At 49.6% G+C, this 21,272-nt stretch overlaps 1 protein-coding gene across 11 annotated transcripts in view; it reads left to right on the top strand.

Annotated features, from left to right (window-relative positions):
* The window catches only part of adgrb3 (adhesion G protein-coupled receptor B3), a 1,156,404-nt gene that overhangs the window by 899,644 nt on the left and 235,488 nt on the right, over positions 1-21,272 (top strand). For all 11 annotated transcript variants that reach the window (XM_072498355.1, XM_072498358.1, XM_072498361.1 and 8 more), the window contains one exon: positions 12,638-12,677. In XM_072498355.1, the coding sequence (XP_072354456.1) occupies positions 12,638-12,677 (40 nt within the window). The remainder of the gene's footprint in view (positions 1-12,637; positions 12,678-21,272) is intronic.

Raw genomic sequence — 21,272 nt, forward strand, 5'->3', positions numbered from 1 at the left:
CGAAAGCTGACAAGCAGAACTCATTGAGAATATTGCTTCCTACTGTTCTCAATGCTGCACAGAATGCTTCATCACGTTTCTGAGATGTGTCATTCAGTATACTGAACAGCAAGGACAGGAGGGGCAGGCGGCTTGTCCTGTCAGTCTGCCTGAGATGCTGAACACTGGAAGTTCTGCTTGCAGCCTATCTTTGACCAACACTTCCTGGCCTGACCACGGATATCAGCTCCGCTTTTACAACGGGCACGCGACTCACCTCTTTGGAAGAGTGCAATTACAGTAACCAACCGGTTAAAGTGCAATCCCGGACAAGAAGGGAAAATACACCAACAAATTAATCGAACCCTGAAAGAGGAAGGGAGCTGTAACTGAGCCATCCTCGGAATATGACCAGTTATTAACGGCGGCTCTTTGCCCCCCCCTCCCCCCCGCCTCGCTCACTCTCACTCTCTCGCTCATGCCCATTGAGCTCCCAAATGCTTTGTTTTTAGTTCAGACTTCCATTGAGAAAAGTGGAAAGGCAGGAGGAGCCGGGGTTGTCCACCTTCGAGCAGAAAGGATTAAGGGGAGATTTAATAGAGGTTTTCAAAATCGTAAACGACAAGTGGGGAGAATCTGTTTCCAGTGGCAGGAGGGTCAGTCACCGGAGAACTCAGATTGAAGATGGTTGGGAAAAGAACCGGAAGTGCGATGAGGAGAGCGTTTTTACATGACGATCTGTTCTGATCTGGAATGCACCGGATGAAATGGCGGTGGGAGCACAATCAACAGTACTTTCTAAAGGAAGTTAAATAAATTGATGAAGGGGAAACACTTGTACGACTACGGGAAAAGAGCAGGGGAGCGGGACTAATCAGTTAGCCCTTTCAAAGAGCTAGCACAGGCAAGATGGGCTGCAAGACCTCCTTCTGCCGTTTCCTTCTTATCTCAAATATGAATGAATTGTCACATTTTTACCCATTATGAATTTATGTACATCGCTTCCTGTCCGCTCGTATTTCTTTGTTTTCTTAAAATGATTTTTTATTTCCCTTTTCACCTGTGGCCTCCTGAACCATTCATCAACCGCCCAGCCACGAGGGCAGGTAAGCAATCTGTTCCCACAGCATTTTAACGGATGCTGTTTTGTAACCGTACAGTAGATGATGTGTGAGATCAGCCAAGAGCAACTGTCTCTCTGTTAGAAAAGCTGAACCGAGGCGTGACGAGTTTGGGGGGTGGGGTGGAGGTGGACACCAGGCACAGCTAACAAAACTCCAAATGTTTCCCCTACATTATGTAACCGCACTGGTGTTTCCAGGCGTAGATGCCCAAGGAGATGTCTAAAATGTGGACACTGTGCTGGAACGCATTCCGTTTCCTGGAAAAGCTCGTTCCAACAGGGAATGCGGGGCACGGTAGCACAGTGGTTAGCACACTTGCTTCACTGCTCCAGGGTCCCAGGTTAAATTCCCGGCTTGGGTCACTGTCTGTGTGGAGTCTGCATGTTCTCCCCGTGTCTGTGTGGGCTTCCTCTGGATGCTCCGGTTTCCTCCCATAGTCCAAAGATGTGCAGTTTAGGAGGATTGGCCATTGACTAGAAGGGCTTGAGGTTCATAAGGAGGAGGTGTTAGCAATTCTGGAAAGTGTGAAAATAGATAAGTCACCTGGGCTGGATGGGATTTATCCTAGGATTCTCTGGGAAGTTAGGGAGGAGATTGCTGAGCCTTTGGCCTTGATCTTTAAGTCGTCTTTGTCTACAGGAATAGTGCCAGAAGACTGGAGGATAGCAAATGTTGTCCCCTTGTTCAAGAAGGGGAGTAGAGATAACCCCGGTAACTATAGACCAGTGAGCCTTACTTCTGTTGTGGGCAAAATCTTGGAAAGGTTTACAAGAGATAGGATGTATAATCATCTGGAAAGGAATAATTTGATTAGAGATTGTCAACACGGTTTTGTGAAGGGTAGGTCGTGCCTCACAAACCTTATTGAGTTCGTTGAGAAGGTGACCAAACAGGTGGATGAGGGTAAAGCAGTTGATGTGGTGTATATGGATTTCAGTAAAGCGTTTGATAAGGTTCCCCATGGTAGGCTACTGCAGAAAATACGGTGGCATGGGATTCAGGGTGATTTAGCAGTTTGGATCAGAAATTGGCTAGCTGGAAGAAGACAAAGGGTGGTGGTTGATGGGAAATGTTCAGATTGGAGTCCAGTTACTAGTGGTGTACCGCAAGGATCTGTTTTGGGGCCACTGCTGTTTGTCATTTTTATAAATGACCTGGAGGAGGGCGTAGAAGGATGGGTGAGTAAATTTGCAGATGACACTAAAGTCGGTGGAGTTGTGGACAGTGCGGAAGGATGTTACAAGTTACAGAGGGACATAGATAAACTGCAGCACTGGACTGAGAGGTGGCAAATGGAGTTTAATGCAGAAAAGTGTGAGGTGATTCATTTTGGAAGCAATAGCAGGAAGACTGAGTACTGGACTAATGGTAAGATTCTTGGCAGTGTAGATGAGCAGAGAGATCTCGGTGTCCATGTACATAGATCCCTGAAAGTTGCCACCCAGGTTGAGAGGGTTGTTAAGAAGGGGTACGGTGTGTTAGCTTTTATTGGTAGAGGGATTGAGTTTGGGAGCCATGAGGGCATGTTGCAGCTATACAACACTCTGGTGCGGCCGCATTTGGAGTATTGCGTGCAATTCTGGTTGCCGCATTATAGGAAGGATGTGGAAGCATTGGAAAGGGTGCAGAGGAGATTTACCAGAATGTTGCCTGGTATGAAGGGAAGATCTTATGAGGAACGGCTGAGGGACTTGAGGCTGTTTTCGTTAGAGAGAAGAAGGTTAAGAGGTGACTTAATTGAGGCATACAAGATGATCAGAGGATTGGATAGGGTGGGCAGTAAGAGCATTTTTCCTCGGATGGTGATGTCTAGCACGAGGGGACTTACCTTTAAATTGAGGGGAGATAGATATAAGACAGATGTCAGAGGTAGGTTCTTTACTCAGAGAGTAGTAAGGGCCTGGAATGCCCTGCCTGCAACAGTAGTGGACTCGCCAACACTAAGGACATTCAAATGGTCATTGGATAGATATATGGACAATAAGGGAATAGTGTAGATGGGCTTTAGAGTGGTTTCACAGGTCGGCGCAACATCGCTGCGCATGTCATAGAATCATAGAATTTACAGTGCAGAAGGAGGCCATTCGGCCCATCGAGTCTGCGCTGTTATGTTCTATGATAAATTGCCCTTTGTGCCCAAAAAGGTTGGATTGGGTTACAGGGATTAGGTGGGGGTGTTGGCCTAGGTAGGGTGCTCTTTCCAATGGCCGGTGCAGCATCGATGGGCCCAATGGCCTCCTTCTGCACTGTAAATTCTATGACAGACGATTGCATTTTCTGCAGTTTGGTGTTGGAAGGGGAGACAGCAGCAGCATTTTTCTTTTCTTTATTATTTTGACATTAGTATTCATCATTTAACAAAAAGAATTCCACAGATATTTAGTGAATTCAATCCTGCAGCTTGGATTCTCCTGCACACTAATAAAGAACTGCCTTGATAGCAATGCATCCACACAAAACAGAATGCCCGGTATAGAATTGGCAGCGTTTGTTTTGAAAATGTATGTTTCAAGGCTATGCTCCCTGGTCAGGGGTTGGATTAAATCAGGAATGCACTGACATTTCTAAAGTGCCTCTCATATCCACAGAACATCCCAAGGTGTTTCTGAAAACCTTTGAACTACTTTTGAAATGTACTCAATGTTTTGTAGAGAGACCTGTCAACCTGTGCACGGAAACCTGTCAATCTGTGCACGGAAACCTGTCAACCTGTGCACGGTAACCTGTCAATCTGTGCACGGAAACCTGTCAATCTGTGCACGGAAACCTGTCAATCTGTGCACGGAAACCTGTCAATCTGTGCACGGAAACCTGTCAACCTGTGCACGGAAACCTGTCAACCTGTGCATGGTGACCTGTCAATCTGTGCACGGAAACCTGTCAATCTGTGCACGGAAACCTGTCAATCTGTGCACGGAAACCTGTCAATCTGTGCACGGAAACCTGTCAATCTGTGCACGGAAACCTGTCAATCTGTGCACGGAAACCTGTCAACTTGTGCACGGAAACCTGTCAACCTGTGCACGGAAACCTGTCAATCTGTGCACGGAAACCTGTCAATCTGTGCACGGAAACCTGTCAATCTGTGCACGGAAACCTGTCAATCTGTGCACGGAAACCTGTCAATCTGTGCACGGAAACCTGTCAACCTGTGCACGGAAACCTGTCAATCTGTGCACGGAAACCTGTCAATCTGTGCACGGAAACCTGTCAACCTGTGCACGGAAACCTGTCAATCTGTGCACGGAAACCTGTCAATCTGTGCACGGAAACCTGTCAATCTGTGCACGGAAACCTGTCAATCTGTGCACGGAAACCTGTCAATCTGTGCACGGAAACCTGTCAATCTGTGCACGGAAACCTGTCAATCTGTGCACGGAAACCTGTCAATCTGTGCACGGAAACCTGTCAATCTGTGCACGGAAACCTGTCAATCTGTGCACGGAAACCTGTCAATCTGTGCACGGAAACCTGTCAATCTGTGCACGGAAACCTGTCAATCTGTGCACGGAAACCTGTCAATCTGTGCACGGAAACCTGTCAATCTGTGCACGGAAACCTGTCAATCTGTGCACGGAAACCTGTCAATCTGTGCACGGAAACCTGTCAATCTGTGCACGGAAACCTGTCAATCTGTGCACGGAAACCTGTCAACCTGTGCACGGAAACCTGTCAACCTGTGCACGGAAACCTGTCAACCTGTGCACGGAAACCTGTCAATCTGTGCACGGAAACCTGTCAATCTGTGCACGGAAACCTGTCAATCTGTGCACAAACAGCAAGGTCCCACAAACAATGAGATGATTAACTCGTCTGATCTTTTGGGGTTAACGGTTGAGTGGAAAATTTTGCCAGGAGAGCAACTCCCCTATTCACCTTTGCAGAGTGTCGCCCACTCTTTTATGTCTACCTGATGTAGACTTAAACTTTCCTCTGAAAGCTGGTACCCCTGTCAATGCAGCACTCCCTCAGTACAATTACTATGTTAGTGAAGTTACTCCTGTTCCCACAATCTGAGAGCTGGAAAATTCCTTGCCTCCCTCACTTTTCACTTCTTCCTACATTCATAAACATTTTAAACCCAAGCTTGATTTCAACTCATCACTACATCGCCGTTTATTCCACCTTTGGCGCTTTTCACAGGGAAAAGGCAGGGGCAATGGCACAAAGTCATGATGCTCGTTTGGAGAGCTGGGGCAGACACAATGGGCCAAATGGCCTCCCTCTGCGCCATAACAATTCTGTGATTCAGACTTGGTGCTGTGCTTCATGTTGGTCCTTTACCTGAAGCAACTCATTCATAATAAAAATGTCAGTGTGATGTTAATTGTTTGATTTCTCCGAATGGGGTCACTGGTACACAGGCAGGTTCATAAAGGTCTTTCCCAAATGAGTAACTTATCAGGACTCCAGGATTTGCCATCCCCTCCCACAGCATTAGTGCCAGTGCATCACCTCTGCCCTCTCTATCACCTTCTATTCCTTTGGTCAGTTCTCTGCGCACAGCGTAGCATCCTGCCATTCGCAGCACAAGTCCCCCGGTGTGGGATCTCTGGTGAGTTTCTGATCTCCTTGTCGAGCAAGATGTGGCCACACATCTCCGCAGGTCTAGCTAAATAGCAACATGGTTTGAAGTCTGAGGACGGACCCACCTGCATCCAATGAGAGTGTAGTGTGCAACATCATAGACCTATTATAATATAATAATAATCGTCATTATTGTCACAAGTAGGCTTACATTAACACTGCAATGAAGTTACTGTGAAAAGCTCCTAGTCGTCACACACCGGCGCCTGTTCGGGTACACGGAGGAAGAATTCAGAATCTCCAAATTACCTAACAGCACGTCTTTCAGGACTTGTGGGAGGAAACCGGAGCACCCGGAGGAAACCCACGCAGACACGGAGAACATGCAGACTCCGCACAGACAGTGACCCAAGCCAGGAATCGAACCCAGGTTCCTGGCGCTGTGAAGCAATATCGGGGGTGGGGGGGCTAGATTTGGAGATCTGTCCCACAAACTAGACAAGCAACAGCCTGACTTAGTCATACACATTGTATCATACCTTACAGATAATGTCCCCAACACCACCAAAACCATCCCTAGATATGTCCTACCCACCAGCTGGAGAGACCCACCAGAGTTTGTGGTATCAAGTTGGGAGGGGTGGCCCATAGGGTCCTTAACATTGTCTCTGAACCCCGTGAAATTTCATGCCATCAAGCCAAACACAGGCAAGGAAGCCTCTGCTGATTACCACCTATCAGCCTTCTGCATCTTAAAACATTATTTAGAAGAAGCACTGTGAGTAACAGCAGCACAGAATGTGCTATGTTCACACCTTCCATCGTATGTGGCACTGCCAACTTGCTAAATGGGACAGATTCCGAACGGATCTGGCAACTTGAAGCTGGGCATCGAAGAGGCGCTGTGGGCCATCAGCAGCAGAATTGTACACAAATGCAATCTGTAACCCTGTGGCCCAGGATGTTCCCCGCTCTACCCTTACCACCAAGCCAGGGGATCAACCCCAGTTCAGTGAGGACTGTAGGACAGTTTGGGGCACCACGGTAGCATTGTGGATAGCACAATTGCTTCACAGCTCCAGGGTCCCAGGTCGATTCCGGCTTGGGTCACTCTGTGCGGAGTCTGCACATCCTCCCCTCACCAAGCCAGGGGATCAACCCCAGTTCAGTGTGGACTGTAGGACAGTTTGGGGCAGCACGGTAGCATTGTGGATAGCACAATTGCTTCACAGCTCCAGGGTCCCAGGTTCAATTCCGGCTTGGGTCACTGTCTGTGCGGAGTCTGCACATCCTCCCCGTGTGTGCGTGGGTTTCCTCCGGGTGCTCTGGTTTCCTCCCACAGTCCAAAGATGTGCAGGTTAGGTGGATTGGCCGTGATAAATTGCCCTTAGTGTCCAAAATTGCCCTTTAGTGTTGGGTGGGGTTACTGGGTTATGGGGATAGGGTGGAGGTGTTGACCTTGGGTAGGGTGCTCTTTCCAAGAGCTGGTGCAGACTCGATGGGCCGAATGGCCTCCTTCTGCACTGTAAATTCTATGATTCTATGACATCTAACCGGGTACAGCACCAGTAATACCTAAAAAAGAAGTGTTAACCTGGTGAATCTACAACACAGAACTACATGTGTAGTAAACTGCAGAAACAGTAAGCGGCAGACAGACCAAAGCGATCCCACAGCCACCAGATCAGATCTAAACTCTGCAGTCCTACCACATCTAGTCATGAAAGATGGTGGATGATTAAATGGCTAACAAGAGAAGGAGGCTGCACAAACATCCCCATCCTTAACGATGGAGGAGCCCAACACATCAATGCAGAAAACAGGACTGAAACATTCCCGGTAATCTTTAGTCAGAAATGTCGAGTGGATGATCCATCTCGGCCTCCTCCAGAGATTCCCAGCAACACAGATGCCAGACTTCAGCCAAGTTGATTCACTCCACATGTTATTGGGCAGCACATTGGCACAGTGGCTAGCACTGCTGCCTCACAGTGCCAGGGACCCGGGTTCAATTCCAGCCTTGGGCGACTGTGTGGAGTTTGCACGGTCTCCCCCTGTCTGCGTGTGTTTCCTCCAGGTGCTCCGATTTCCTCCCACAGTCCAAAGATGTGCAGATTAGGTGGATTGGCCATGCTAAATTGCCCCTTAGTGTCCAAAAGGTTAGGTGGGATTACGGGGATCGGGTCAGGGCATGGGCCTCGGTAGGGTACTCTTTCCAGTGGGCGGTGCAGACGTGATGGGCCGAATTCCTTCTGCACTGTAGCGATTCTATGATTCTATATCAAGTATCTGCTAAAGTCACTGAATACTGTAAAGGCTAAGGGCCCTGACAATATTCCGGCAATAGTTCTGAAGACTTGTGCTCCAGAACGTGCCACGCCACTGGCCAAGTTGTTCCTGTACAGCTACAACACTGGCATCTACCCGACAATGTGGAAAATTGCCATGTCCTGTGCAGAAAAGGTAGGACAAAGCCAATTACCACCCCATCAGTCTACTCTCGATGATCAGTAAAGTGCTGAAAGTAATGAGAGTCACTGCTCTGACAGCAAGGCAGAACTTGGCCAAGTGTGGCATCAAGTAGTCGAAGGAAAACTTGAGTCTCAGAATCAGAGGATACCTCTCCACTGGGTGGTGTAATACATAGCACAAAGTAGTTTGGTGTGGTCATTGGGAGTTAATCATCTCAGTCCCATAGCATTGCTGCAGGGATTTTGCAGTGCAAGGTCTTAGCTCCAACCACCTGAAGCTGCCTCATCAATGACCGTTCCTCCAACATCATCTCTACGAAGTGGGGATGTTCACTGATGATTACACAATGTTTACCACACCTGCATATTCTGTAATAGCTGGACAACATTCAGGCTTGGACTATTAAGTAAGTAACCTTCACGCCACACAAATGCCAGCCAACAACCATCTCCAAAAAGAGAGAATCTGACCACGTCCCCTTGATGTTCAACAGAATTACCATCGCTAAATACTCCACTGTCAACATCCTGGGGGTCATCACTGACCAGAAACTGTACTGAGCGAGCCATATCAATCATTCCAACTCCCTTCCTGCACTTAGTGATGCACTTAGGTAGACTTTTGTCCATTTCCATAGCTAGTAATTCCCGGAACAGGTCGCTAGTCTGTCGCCAGAGGCTTATAACTTGAGGGGCACCACTCCGCATCAACCATGACTGACCAGGAGTCTCTCCCACTCTTACTGCCAGCCATTGGCATTTCTGGAACAATTTGCAGGTTGACATTGTCAATCTGTTTGACTGCATCATGAACATACCTTGACCATCAAATCCTGGGGTGGGACTTGAACCCGGAGCATCTGGCTCAAAGGCAGGGTCGCTCCCTACGCCACCACAAAACCTTCAGCCTTATAAATATTTTGGCTAAAGGGTAGATCAAAGCTTGGGAATAGCCTGCACTTGCCTGAATGAGTGCAATTCCGACAACACTCGAGAAGCTCAGCACTATCCAGGACAAAGCAGCTCACTTTATCGGCATGCCATCCACCACTTTGAACATTCACTCCCTCCACCACTGATGCATGGTTTGCAGTGGGCTGTACCATCTACAAGATGCATTGCAGCAACTTGCCAAGGCTTCATGACACCACCTTCCAAACCTATGACCTCTAAAACCTTGAAGACCAAGGACCGCAGATACCTGGGGACACCACCAGCTACAAGTTCCCTCCAATCCACACATCATCCTGACTTGGAATGATATTGTTTCTGTCACAGGGTCAAAATCCTGGAATCCCCCACTAGTGTACCTACATCACATGGACCGCAGCGGTTCGCCGGCACCGTCTCGAGGGTAATTAGGAATGGGCAACAAATGCTGGCCTAGCCAGCAATGTTGACATCCCATGAATGACTTAAACATGTATTTATAGGTGTTTTCCTGCTTTCTCCTCCTCGCCTCCACCTCGCAAATTATCGCAAAACCTAATTTTACAGCCTTTCACAATTAGACTGGAGAAAAAATGTTTCATATGCATTTAATTTTGCTTTTTCGCTAAAGAAAAGGATTGCTGAAAACAGAGACACTGCATGCTGACACCAATTTAAGATTGTCAACCAAGCTCGTAGTGTGATGCATTTGTGTGCACTGGAAGCTATATGTATTAATACACATTGCCCAGTCCTTTTCTGACAGAAAGAACATGGACAGACAGTGTGCCTGTTTCAGCTGAACAAAATAAGTGACAGCCATTTGCTGGGTCATTCCTCAGGGAAATGACATGGCCAATCAAAGTCAAGCTGCCTGGTTTAAATATCAAGCCATGCTTGGCAATTAACTGTCAGTCACCATCAACTGGTGCATTCTCCATGGCAACAACTCTACCATTCAGAGACTGCTTTCCAACCAACCAGCACCGTCTTCTCTTGCAGTATAAAGTTGTTGTTTCCCCTTACATTGAGATTCTTGGGATTTGTCTTGATGAGTGCTGGATGAAAAACTTTGAGCAGATGTCTCTTTGACAGGAAAGGAATTAAAATAAAGACCATTCTGGGAGCTAACTTCAAAGTAATGATGTGGAGATGCTGGCGTTGGACTGGGGTGGGTACAGTAAGAAATCTTAAAACACCAGGTTAAAGTCGAACAGATTTATTTGGAATCCGAAAGCTAGTGATTCCAAATAAACCTGTTCAACATAATGAGACAGTGATGGGAGTCATTGGAATAGACAGAGTGACCAGCAGGGAATCCTGGTTAAATATGAGCATAAATAATAGTTTTAACATGCCTGCCTGATTCCTGACCCACAGTTGCCTTGAGAAAAGCTTGCAAAACTAGCAATAATATGTCAAGTCGAACATATAGAGTGTGGAATTTATGCATTTAAATCAGGTGTTGAAAAATGAAAAGACCTTGGGCGGGATTCTCCCCTACTCGGCGGGGCCGGGGGTTCTGGCGTAATGGAGTGGCGGGAACCACTCCGGCGTCTGGCTGCCCCAAATATGCGGAAGTCTCCACACATTTAGGGGCCAGGCCCTCATCTTGAGGGGCTAGGCCCGCGCCGGAGTGGTTTGCGCTCCGCCGGCTGGCAGGAAAGGCCTTTGGCGCCACGCCAGCCGGAGCCAAAAGGTCTTCGCCGGGCGACGCATGCGCGGCGGCGTCAGCGGCTGCTGACGTCATCCCCGCGCATGCGCAGGGGAGGGGGTCTCTTCTGCCTCTGCCATAGTGAAGACCATGGCGAAGGCGGAAGAAAAATAGTGCACCCACGGCACAGGATCGCGGGCCAGGCCACCGAGGGGGCACCCCCCAGAGCCAGAACTCCCCCGCCCCCCCCCCCCCCCAGGACCCCGGAGCCTGGCCGCGCCGCCTTGTCCTGCCGTTCAAAAGGTGGTATAATCCACGCTGGCGGGACAGGCATTCCAGCAGCGGGACTTTGGCCCATCGCGGGCCGGAGAATCAGCGGGGGTGGGCCCGCCGACTGGCGCGCCGCAATTCCAGCCCCGGCCGAATCTCTGGTGGCGGAGACTTCGGGACACGGCGGGGGCGGGATTCACGCCAGCCCACGGCGATTCTCCAACCCCGCATGGGGTCGGATAATCCCGCCGCTTGTGTGTCATTTGAATTTAATTTCGCGTAATATGTTACAGGGACTTGTTGATCCACGAGTCTTGTGTTAAACTGTTTAATTGGTTTGCTCATTTAAAGAACTTAGCCATCTTCATCCTATCGACAGCTTTATGCTCAGTCTTAGGATGTGACTGTCCCACAAATAGAATAACCTAATTGAATGCTATTACTTTATTTTCTTTGATTGAAAAACGATTGCTTTCTTCCCCTGACTGATCCATTGTTAGTTTCTGACACATGATATGGTCTTTCAGAATGGTTTGTGAGCTGCATTTACCCATCATTTTTGTCAGTATTGTATAGCAAGTGATTGTAATCTAAAATTAAGATACACCGTACGTGGCTGAGCAGAGAGCTCTGATTTAGTCGGAATTATCCATAGTATCCCTATAGTGCAGAACAAGGTCATTTGGCCCATCAGGTCTGCACCAACCCTCTGAAAGAACACCCTAACTAGGCCCACTTCCCCGCCTTATCCCCATAATCCTGTAACCCCACCTAACTTGCACACCTTTGAACACTTAACGAGCAAATTTTTAGCATGGCCAATCCACCTAACCTGCACGTCTTTGGAATGTGGGAGGAAACTGGGGGAAAAGAAGGAATTCGCACAGACACAGGGAGAATGTGAAAAAGGCTGCAATTAAACTCATCTCCCTGGCGCTCTGAGGCAGCATTGCTAACCACTTTTCCACCGTGCCGCCCATTGTTCCTCCATGTTCTAGTTTATTCTTGTCTCCAAAGTCATCAAGTCCTGTTTAAATTCCAGGACTGAACAGTCGGTTAGCTCAATTGGCTGGACGGCTAGTTTGTGATGCAGGGTGATGCCGACAGCGTGGGTTCAATTCCCGTACCGGTCGAGGCTATTCATGAAGGACCCACCTTCTCAAACTAGCCTGAGGCACGGTGACCCTCAGGTTAAATCACCACCAGTCAGCTCTCTCCCTCCAAAGGGAAAAACAGCCTATGGTCCTCTTGGACTGTGGCGACATTTGCATTTAAATGTTCTGATACAACAAAAATTCATTTTGTTCATAACGAAAGGAAGAAACTGCTGATCTGAAATATAACAGAAAATGCTGGGAAAACTCAGCAGGTCTAGCAGCATCTGTGGAGAGAGAAACGGAGTGTTTCTACTCTGCTATGGCTCTTCATCAAGTTCCAAAGAGGAGTCGTGTTCGACTCGAAACATTAATTCGGTTTCTCTCTCCACAGATGTTGCCAGGCTTGCTATGTTTCTCCAGCATTTTCTGTTTCTTGTCTTGTTTTATTTCATTTTGTTTGTTGCCAGTTGAGAAAAGCTGGTTTACTTCAGCTGCTTTTTTTTCAAAACACGAATCACCACTTTTCTTTTTTCTGTTGCCACACTGTCTGTTTTAACTGATTTTTTGCTGTTTTATTCTAAATAGACAGACTTCGAAAAAGACGTGGACATTGCGTGCCGATCAGGTAAGAATGAATGGGTTTATTATGACATCATGTTTCATGGCTACATTGGGAATAACGTTCGGGTTTGGCAGGGGGCGTCCGAATGGAGGCAACCGATTGGCTGATGTTCGATTTAATAATCGCTTATTGTCACAAGTAGGCTTCAATGAAGTTACTGTGAAAAGCCCCTAGTCGCCACATTCCGGCGCCTGTTCGGGGAGGCTGGTACCGGAATTGAACCGTGCTGCTGGCCCCCAAGAAAGGAAATTGGGTGAGCTGTGAGAGAGAAATCTGATCCCATGCACCCCTGTCTGAACTGAATGTTTCCCCCTTCGCCCCACCGAGCATAAATTCTAACACATCCTGTAGGACTTGTACATAACTTAAGACGGAACACCCTGAATTGGCTGCAAGTCGGCATTTTCTCCCTACCTAATGAAGTCGAAACACTCAGTGAAGAATTCTTCTTCTGTCTGAAACCTTTTGCACAGCAGAAGAGAACTGTCACTTTGGAAAGCACACAACCTAATATTAACGACCTGCTCCTAACAGTATAGTATTCATATTGTAAAGCCTCATGTAAGACTAGAAATTTAGGTCCATGCTTGGTGGTTGAATATGAATGAGGGTATCTTATATGCACATTACTGTGGTCTATTGTTCTGCTGTTAACTGTGAAGAATGTGCTCATCCCGTCCTGGTCTCATTCCGTCCTTGTTCTGAGAACTCCAGTGCTTTCTGAGTCATCCAGCCTCCTGCTCTCCTGCTCCCCACACTTCATTCTCCTCTTGTCAGGTCGCTTGTCTCCTGTTCTCCAATCCCAGCCTCCCGCTCTCCCATTTTTCTTTCCCCGCCTCCCGGTCTCCTGTCCTCATCCTCTCAGTTCCATCATCATTCCCTCCTAACCTCTGCCTCTAAAACAGACAGTGGAACACCAAAATCAGCTTTGTGGAGAGCTTGGGATGATTTGGGGATCCTTGGTAAGATTTTATCTATGTGACGTAACTTTTTTATGCTGTTCTCGGCTGGGAAATGGGGGGGCCACCTTGTGTGCAGAACAGTTTACACACAAATACAAGTCATTGTTGTGTTAGTGGACAGAGCAGAAGACCAGGTTCAATCCTGGCGTCGAGTCACTGTCCGTGTGGAGTTTGCACATTCTCCTGGTGTCTGCGTGGGTTTCACCCCCACAACCCAAAAAGATGTGCAGGGTAGGTGAATTGGCCATGCTAAATTGCCCCTTAATTGGTTAAAAAAAAAGATTTGGGTACTCTAAGTTTTTAAAAAATTGTTGTTTTAGTAGGACTGCCGTGAGGAACAACTTAAGATAACTATGGAGAAAAGTGCTTGCATTCTACTCTCTCATCCCTGGGCAATCCAGCTCGGAGGCGTCGCTGAGATTATAGAGTATAAGAGGAATGAATTAATGTGAATGGTTGAATTGAATTGACTGTCGGCATATGCTGCAATGTATAGCGCAATTCATGTTGCGCTAACTCCAGCAAACTGTTGAGCTGAATTATTCTCCAGATAAGCTCCCGCTGAGCTATCAGTGGCAGGCCACTATTGCCAACAATCAGCAGAAATAGAAATAAAATAGTGCTATAGGCAAGTCAAATTAACTCATGCAACCAGAGTGCCCTCGTGGAGGTGCGTGCCGTCACATTTTCAGTGAGGTGTTCCCGGAGGTCTATTAGAAATGTACAGGACCAAGTTTGAATAAAGGTGTTCCCAGTCGTTTATTGGACTTGTATGGGTTCACATTCCCAACTAGTTGGGTGTGTTCTTAATAATGTGTTAAAAGTTAATGTCCCCATCTGGAAGATGATTCAGTAGAGATGCCAGGTCCCTGATGATTCAACGAGGTGTGCTCAACAATATTGTTTTTGACGAGCAGCAGTGTCTGAAGAGGTATGGAACTGTGTGTGCGCTTATCCCGAGTGGTCTGTCAGATCTATGTACCCATGAATATTGTGTCCAATTCTGGTCACCGCACTACCAGAAGGCTTTTGAGAGAGTACAGAAAAGGTTTACCAGGATGTTGCCTGGTATGGATGGTATTAGCTATGAGGAGAGATTGAATAAACTGGGATTGTTCTCCCTAGCGAGACGGAGGCTGAGGGGCGACCTGACAGAAGTTTATAAAATTATTAGGGGTATAGATAGGGTGAACAGTTCAGCCCCTGATGTTCAGGAGCGGTCGCTGATGTTGAGGAATGGTCGCTGATGTTCAGGAGCGATCTCAGATGTTCACGAGCGATCTCAGATGTTCAGGAGCGGTCGCTGATGTTGAGGAATGGTCGCTGATGTCCAGGAGCGATCGCTGATGTTCAGGAGCGATCGCTGATGTTCAGGAGTGATCGCTGATGTTCAGGAGCGGTCGCTGATGTCCAGGAGCGATCTGATGTTCAGGAGCGATCTCTGATGTTCAGGAGCGGTCGCTGATGTTCAGGAATGGTCGCTGATGTTCAGGAGCGGTCTCTGATGTTCAGGAGCGGTCGCTGACGTTCGGGAGTGATCTCTGACGTTCGGGAGCGGTCGCTGACGTTCGGGAGCGGTCGCTGATGTTGAGGAGCGGTCGCTGATGTTGAGGAGCGGTCGCTGATGTTGAGGAGCGGTCGCTGATGTTGAGGAGCGGTCGCTGATGTTGAGGAGCGGTCGCTGATGTTGAGCAGCGGTCGCTGATGTTGAGGAGCGGTCGCTGATGTTGAGGAGCGGTCGCTGATGTTGAGGAGCGGTCGCTGATGTTCAGGAGCGGTCGCTGATGTTGAGGAGCGGTCGCTGATGTTGAGGAGCGGTCGCTGATGTTGAGGAGCGGTCGCTGATGTTGAGCAGCGGTTGCTGATGTTCAGGAGCAGTTGCTGATGTTGAGGAGCTGTTGCTGATGTTGAGGAGCTGTTGCTGATGTTGAGGAGCGGTCGCTGATGTTGAGGAGCGGTCGCTGATGTTGAGGAGCGGTCGCTGATGTTCAGGAGCGGTCGCTGATGTTCAGGAGCGGTCGCTGATGTTCAGGAGCTGTTGCTGATGTTCAGGAGCGGTCGCTGATGTTCAGGAGCAGTTGCTGATGTTCAGGAATGGTGTTTGATGATCAGGAACATGAGTTGATGTTCAGGAACGGTCGCTGACATTCAGGAGCAGTCGCTGACGTGCAGGAGCGGTCGCTGATGTTAAAGAGCGGTCGCTGATGTTAAGGAACGGTTGCTGATGTTCGGAAGGGGTCGCTGATGTTAAGGAGCAATCGCTGGTGTTCAGGAGCGATCTCTGATGTTCAGGAACGGTCGCTGATGTTAAGGAGCGAACTCTGATGTTCAGGTGCGGGCACTGATGTTCAGGATCAAAGGTTTACCAGGATGTTGCCTGGTATGGATGGTATTAGCTATGAGGAGAGATTGAATAAACTGGGATTGTTCTCCCTAGCGAGACGGAGGCTGAGGGGCGACCTGACAGAAGTTTATAAAATTATTAGGGGTATAGATAGGGTGAACAGTTGATGGCTTTTTCCCCAGGCAGAAATGACAATTACAAGGGAGCACAGGTTCAAGGTGAGGGGGGGGGAAACGGTCAGTGGAGATGTGGGGGGAAGTTTTTTTACACACGGTGGTGGTGACCTGGAATGCACTCTCAAGTGAGGTGGTTGAGGCAGATATGTTAGCGACCTTTAAGACTTATCTGGATAGGCACATGAACAGATGGGAACAGAAGGATACAGGCGGCTGGTCTAGATAGGACACGTGTTCGGCGCAGGCTTGGAGGGCCGAAGGGCCTGTTCCTGTGCTGTATTATTCTTTGTTCTTTTGTTCTTTGTATGTGGTATGTGGTCGATGGTCTAAAGTAGGCAGCTGTGCCAAGGTCCTTCTTTGGAGCTATATTTTTCAAAATTTTTAACCACCTGGAAAAGTAGAATATGCTAAGATTCTTGAGGGTCTAGTCGAGGTATGTGTAACCCAGTTGGTGAAGGTTTAGTGGAGCTGTGCGTGCTCAAGGTTCTGGTGATATGGTTGATATCTATATGTCCAGTTCACAGGTGCTTCTCCAGCAAAAGATTTTAACATAGCTTTGCGTTCAAATTCACTTCAGTAATTTCACTTAAATGCACTTCAAAACATTCAGTCACATATGCCATTTGGAACAGGTTTTTCTGGCACAACAGATATCATTTGCCATTAAAAGTGCTCAAATGCCAACTTTTAAAATCATTCTGATGCCTTTTGATCACTCTTGATTACTTCAGTCATTATTAAAGTGATGAAGTGGGCTTTGGTAAATTTGTTGAAGTGATCATCAGGGTTAGGAAGCAATTATTAGTGTTCAAAAGCTATTGTTAGTTTCCAGAAGCCACCATTGGAAGTGTTCATGAGCAATCATAGATATTCAAGAGTGATCATTGATGTTCAGGAGCGGTCGCTGACATTCATGGGCCGATCGCTGATGTTCAAGAGCGATCTTTGATGTTCCGGAATGGTCCCTGATGGTCAGGAGCGATCTCTGATGTCCAGGAGCGATCTCTGATGTTCAGGAGCGTTCGCTGATGTTCAGGAGCGTTCGCTGATGTTCAGGAGCGTTCGCTGATATTCAGGAGCGATCTCTGATGTTCAGGAGCGATTGCTGATGTTCAGGAGCGGTCGCTGATGTTCAGGAAGGGTCGCTGATGTTCAGGAGCGATCGCTGATGTTCAGGAGCGATCGCTGATGTTCAGGAGCGATCGCTGATGTTCAGGAGCGATCGCTGATGTTCAGGAGCGATCGCTGATGTTCAGGAGCGATCTCTGGTGTTCAGGAGCGATCTCTGGTGTTCAGGAGCGATCTCTGGTGTTCAGGAGCGATCTCTGATGTTCAGGAGTGATCTCTGATGTTCAGGAGCGATTGCTGATGATCAGGAGCGATCGCTGATGTTCAGGAGCGATCGCTGATGTTCAGGATCGGTCGCTGATGTTCAGGAGCGGTCGCTGATGTTGAGGAGCGGTCGCTGATGTTGAGGATCGGTCGCTGATGTTGAGCAGCGGTCGCTGATGTTGAGGAGCTGTCGCTGATATTCAGGAGCGGTCGCTGATGTTGAGGAGCGGTCGCTGATGTTGAGGATCGGTCGCTGATGTTGAGGAGCGGTCGCTGATATTCAGGAGCGGTCGCTGATGTTGAGGAGCGGTCGCTGATGTTGAGGATCGGTCGCTGATGTTGAGGAGCGGTCGCTGATGTTCAGGATCGGTCGCTGATGTTCAGGATCGGTCGCTGATGTTGAGGAGCGGTCGCTGATGTTCAGGATCGGTCGCTGATGTTGAGGATCGGTCGCTGATATTCAGGAGCGGTCGCTGATGTTGAGGAGCGGTCGCTGATGTTGAGGATCGGTCGCTGATGTTCAGGATCGGTCGCTGATGTTGAGGAGCGGTCGCTGATGTTCAGGATCGGTCGCTGATGTTCAGGATCGGTCGCTGATGTTGAGGAGCGGCCGCTGATGTTCAGGATCGGTCGCTGATGTTCAGGATCGGTCGCTGATGTTGAGGAGCGGCCGCTGATGTTCCGTGGCGATCTCTGATGTTGAGGAGCGGCCGCTGATGTTCCGTGGCGATCTCTGATGTTGAGGAGCGGTCGCTGATGTTCAGGAGCTGTTGCTGATGTTCGGCAGCGGTCGCTGATGTTGAGGAGCGGTCGCTGATGTTGAGGAGCGGTCGCTGATGTTGAGGAGCTGTCGCTGATGTTGAGGAGCGGTCGCTGATGTTCAGGATCGGTCGCTGATGTTGAGCAGCGGTCGCTGATGTTGAGGAGCGGTCGCTGATGTTCAGGATCGGTCGCTGATGTTGAGGAGCTGTCGCTGATGTTAAGGAGCGGTCGCTGATGTTCAGGATCGGTCGCTGATGTTCAGGAGCGGTCGCTGATGTTGAGCAGCGGTCGCTGATGTTAAGGAGCGGTCGCTGATGTTCAGGATCGGTCGCTGATGTTGAGGAGCGGTCGCTGATGTTGAGGAGCGGTCGCTGATGTTAAGGAGCGGTCGCTGATGTTCAGGATCGGTCGCTGATGTTCAGGAGCGGTCGCTGATGTTGAGGAGCGGTCGCTGATGTTCAGGATCGGTCGCTGATGTTGAGCAGCGGTCGCTGATGTTGAGGATCGGTCGCTGATGTTCAGGATCGGTCGCTGATGTTGAGGAGCGGTCGCTGATGTTAAGGAGCGGTCGCTGATGTTGAGGAGCGGTCGCTGATGTTCAGGAGCGGTCGCTGATGTTGAGGAGCGGTCGCTGATGTTCAGGATCGGTCGCTGATGTTGAGGAGCGGTCGCTGATGTTCAGGAGCGGTCGCTGATGTTGAGGAGCGGTCGCTGATGTTCAGGATCGGTCGCTGATGTTCAGGAGCGGTCGCTGATGTTGAGGAGCGGTCGCTGATGTTCAGGATTGGTCGCTGATGTTGAGGAGCGGTCGCTGATGTTGAGGATCGGTCGCTGATGTTCAGGATCGGTCGCTGATGTTGAGCAGCGGTCGCTGATGTTCAGGAGCGGTCGCTAATGTTGAGAAGCGGTCGCTGATGTTGAGGAGCGGTCGCTGATGTTCAGGAGCGGTCGCTGATGTTAAGGAGCGGTCGCTGATGTTGAGGAGCGGTCGCTGATGTTCAGGAGCGGTCGCTGATGTTGAGGAGCGGTCGCTGATGTTCAGGATCGGTCGCTGATGTTCAGGAGCGGTCGCTGATGTTGAGGAGCGGTCGCTGATGTTCAGGATCGGTCGCTGATGTTGAGGAGCGGTCGCTGATGTTGAGGATCGGTCGCTGATGTTCAGGATCGGTCGCTGATGTTGAGCAGCGGTCGCTGATGTTGAGGAGCGGTCGCTGATGTTCAGGAGCGGTCGCTGATGTTGAGGAGCGGTCGCTGATGTTCCGTGGCGATCTCTGATGTTGAGGAGCGGTCGCTGATGTTCAGGAGCTGTTGCTGATGTTGAGGAGCGGTCGCTGATGTTGAGGAGCGGTCGCTGATGTTGAGGAGCGGTTGCTGATGTTGAGCAGCGGTCGCTGATGTTGAGGATCGGTCGCTGATGTTCAGGAGCGGTCGCTGATGTTAAGGAGCGGTCGCTGATGTTGAGAAGCGGTCGCTGATGTTGAGGAGCGGTCGCTGATGTTCAGGAGCGGTCGCTGATGTTAAGGAGCGGTCGCTGATGTTGAGAAGCGGTCGCTGATGTTGAGGAGCGGTCGCTGATGTTCAGGAGCGGTCGCTGATGTTAAGGAGCGGTCGCTGATGTTAAGGAGCGGTCGCTGATGTTGAGAAGCGGTCGCTGATGTTGAGGATCGGTCGCTGATGTTCAGGAGCGGTCGCTGATGTTAAGGAGCGGTCGCTGATGTTGAGAAGCGGTCGCTGATGTTGAGGAGCGGTCGCTGATGTTCAGGAGCGGTCGCTGATGTTCAGGAGCGGTCGCTGATGTCCAGGAGCGATCGCTGATGTTCAGGATCGGTCGCTGATGTTGAGGAGCGGTCGCTGATGTTGAGGAGCGGTCGCTGATGTTGAGGAGCGGTCGCTGATGTCCAGGAGCGATCGCTGATGTTCAGGATCGGTCGCTGATGTTGAGCAGCGGTCGCTGATGTTAAGGAGCGGTCGCTGATGTTGAGGATCGGTCGCTGATGTTGAGGAGCGGTCGCTGATGTTGAGGAGCGGTCGCTGATGTTGAAGAGCGGTCGCTGATGTTGAGGAGCGGTCGCTGATGTTGAAGAGCGGTCGCTGATGTTGAGGAGCTGACGCTGATGTTGAGGAGCTGACGCTGATGTTGAGGAGCGGTCGCTGATGTTGAGGAGCGGTCGCTGATGTTGAGGAGCGGTCGCTGATGTTGAGGATCGGTCGCTGATGTTGAGGATCGGTCGCTGATGTTGAAGAGCGGTCGCTGATGTTGAGGAGCGGTCGCTGATGTTGAAGAGCGGTCGCTGATGTTGAGGAGCTGACGCTGATGTTGAGGAGCGGTCGCTGATGTTCAGGAGCGGTCGCTGATGTTGAGCAGCGGTCGCTGATGTTAAGGAGCGGTCGCTGATGTTGAGGAGCTGTCGCTGATGTTGAGGAGCGGTCGCTGATGTTCAGGATCGGTCGCTGATGTTGAGCAGCGGTCGCTGATGTTAAGGAGCGGTCGCTGATGTTGAGGAGCGGTCGCTGATGTTGAGGAGCGGTCGCTGATGTTCAGGATCGGTCGCTGATGTTGAGCAGCGGTCGCTGATGTTAAGGAGCGATCGCTGATGTTGAGCAGCGGTCGCTGATGTTGAGGAGCGGTCGCTGATGTTGAGGAGCGGTCGCTGATGTTGAGGAGCGGTCGCTGATGTTAAGGAGCGGTCGCTGATGTTCAGGATCGGTCGCTGATGTTGAGCAGCGGTCGCTGATGTTGAGGAGCGGTCGCTGATGTTCAGGATCGGTCGCTGATGTTGAGGAGCTGTCGCTGATGTTAAGGAGCGGTCGCTGATGTTGAGGAGCGGTCGCTGATGTTCAGGATCGGTCGCTGATGTTGAGGAGCGGTCGCTGATGTTCAGGATCGGTCGCTGATGTTGAGGAGCGGTCGCTGATGGTGAGGAGCGGTCGCTGATGGTGAGGAGCTGTCGCTGATGTTGAGGATCGGTCGCTGATGTTCAGGATCGGTCGCTGATGTTGAGGAGCGGTCGCTGATGTTGAG

The sequence above is a fragment of the Scyliorhinus torazame genome, chromosome 4, assembly GCF_047496885.1.
Source record: "Scyliorhinus torazame isolate Kashiwa2021f chromosome 4, sScyTor2.1, whole genome shotgun sequence".
Taxonomy (NCBI): domain Eukaryota; kingdom Metazoa; phylum Chordata; class Chondrichthyes; order Carcharhiniformes; family Scyliorhinidae; genus Scyliorhinus; species Scyliorhinus torazame.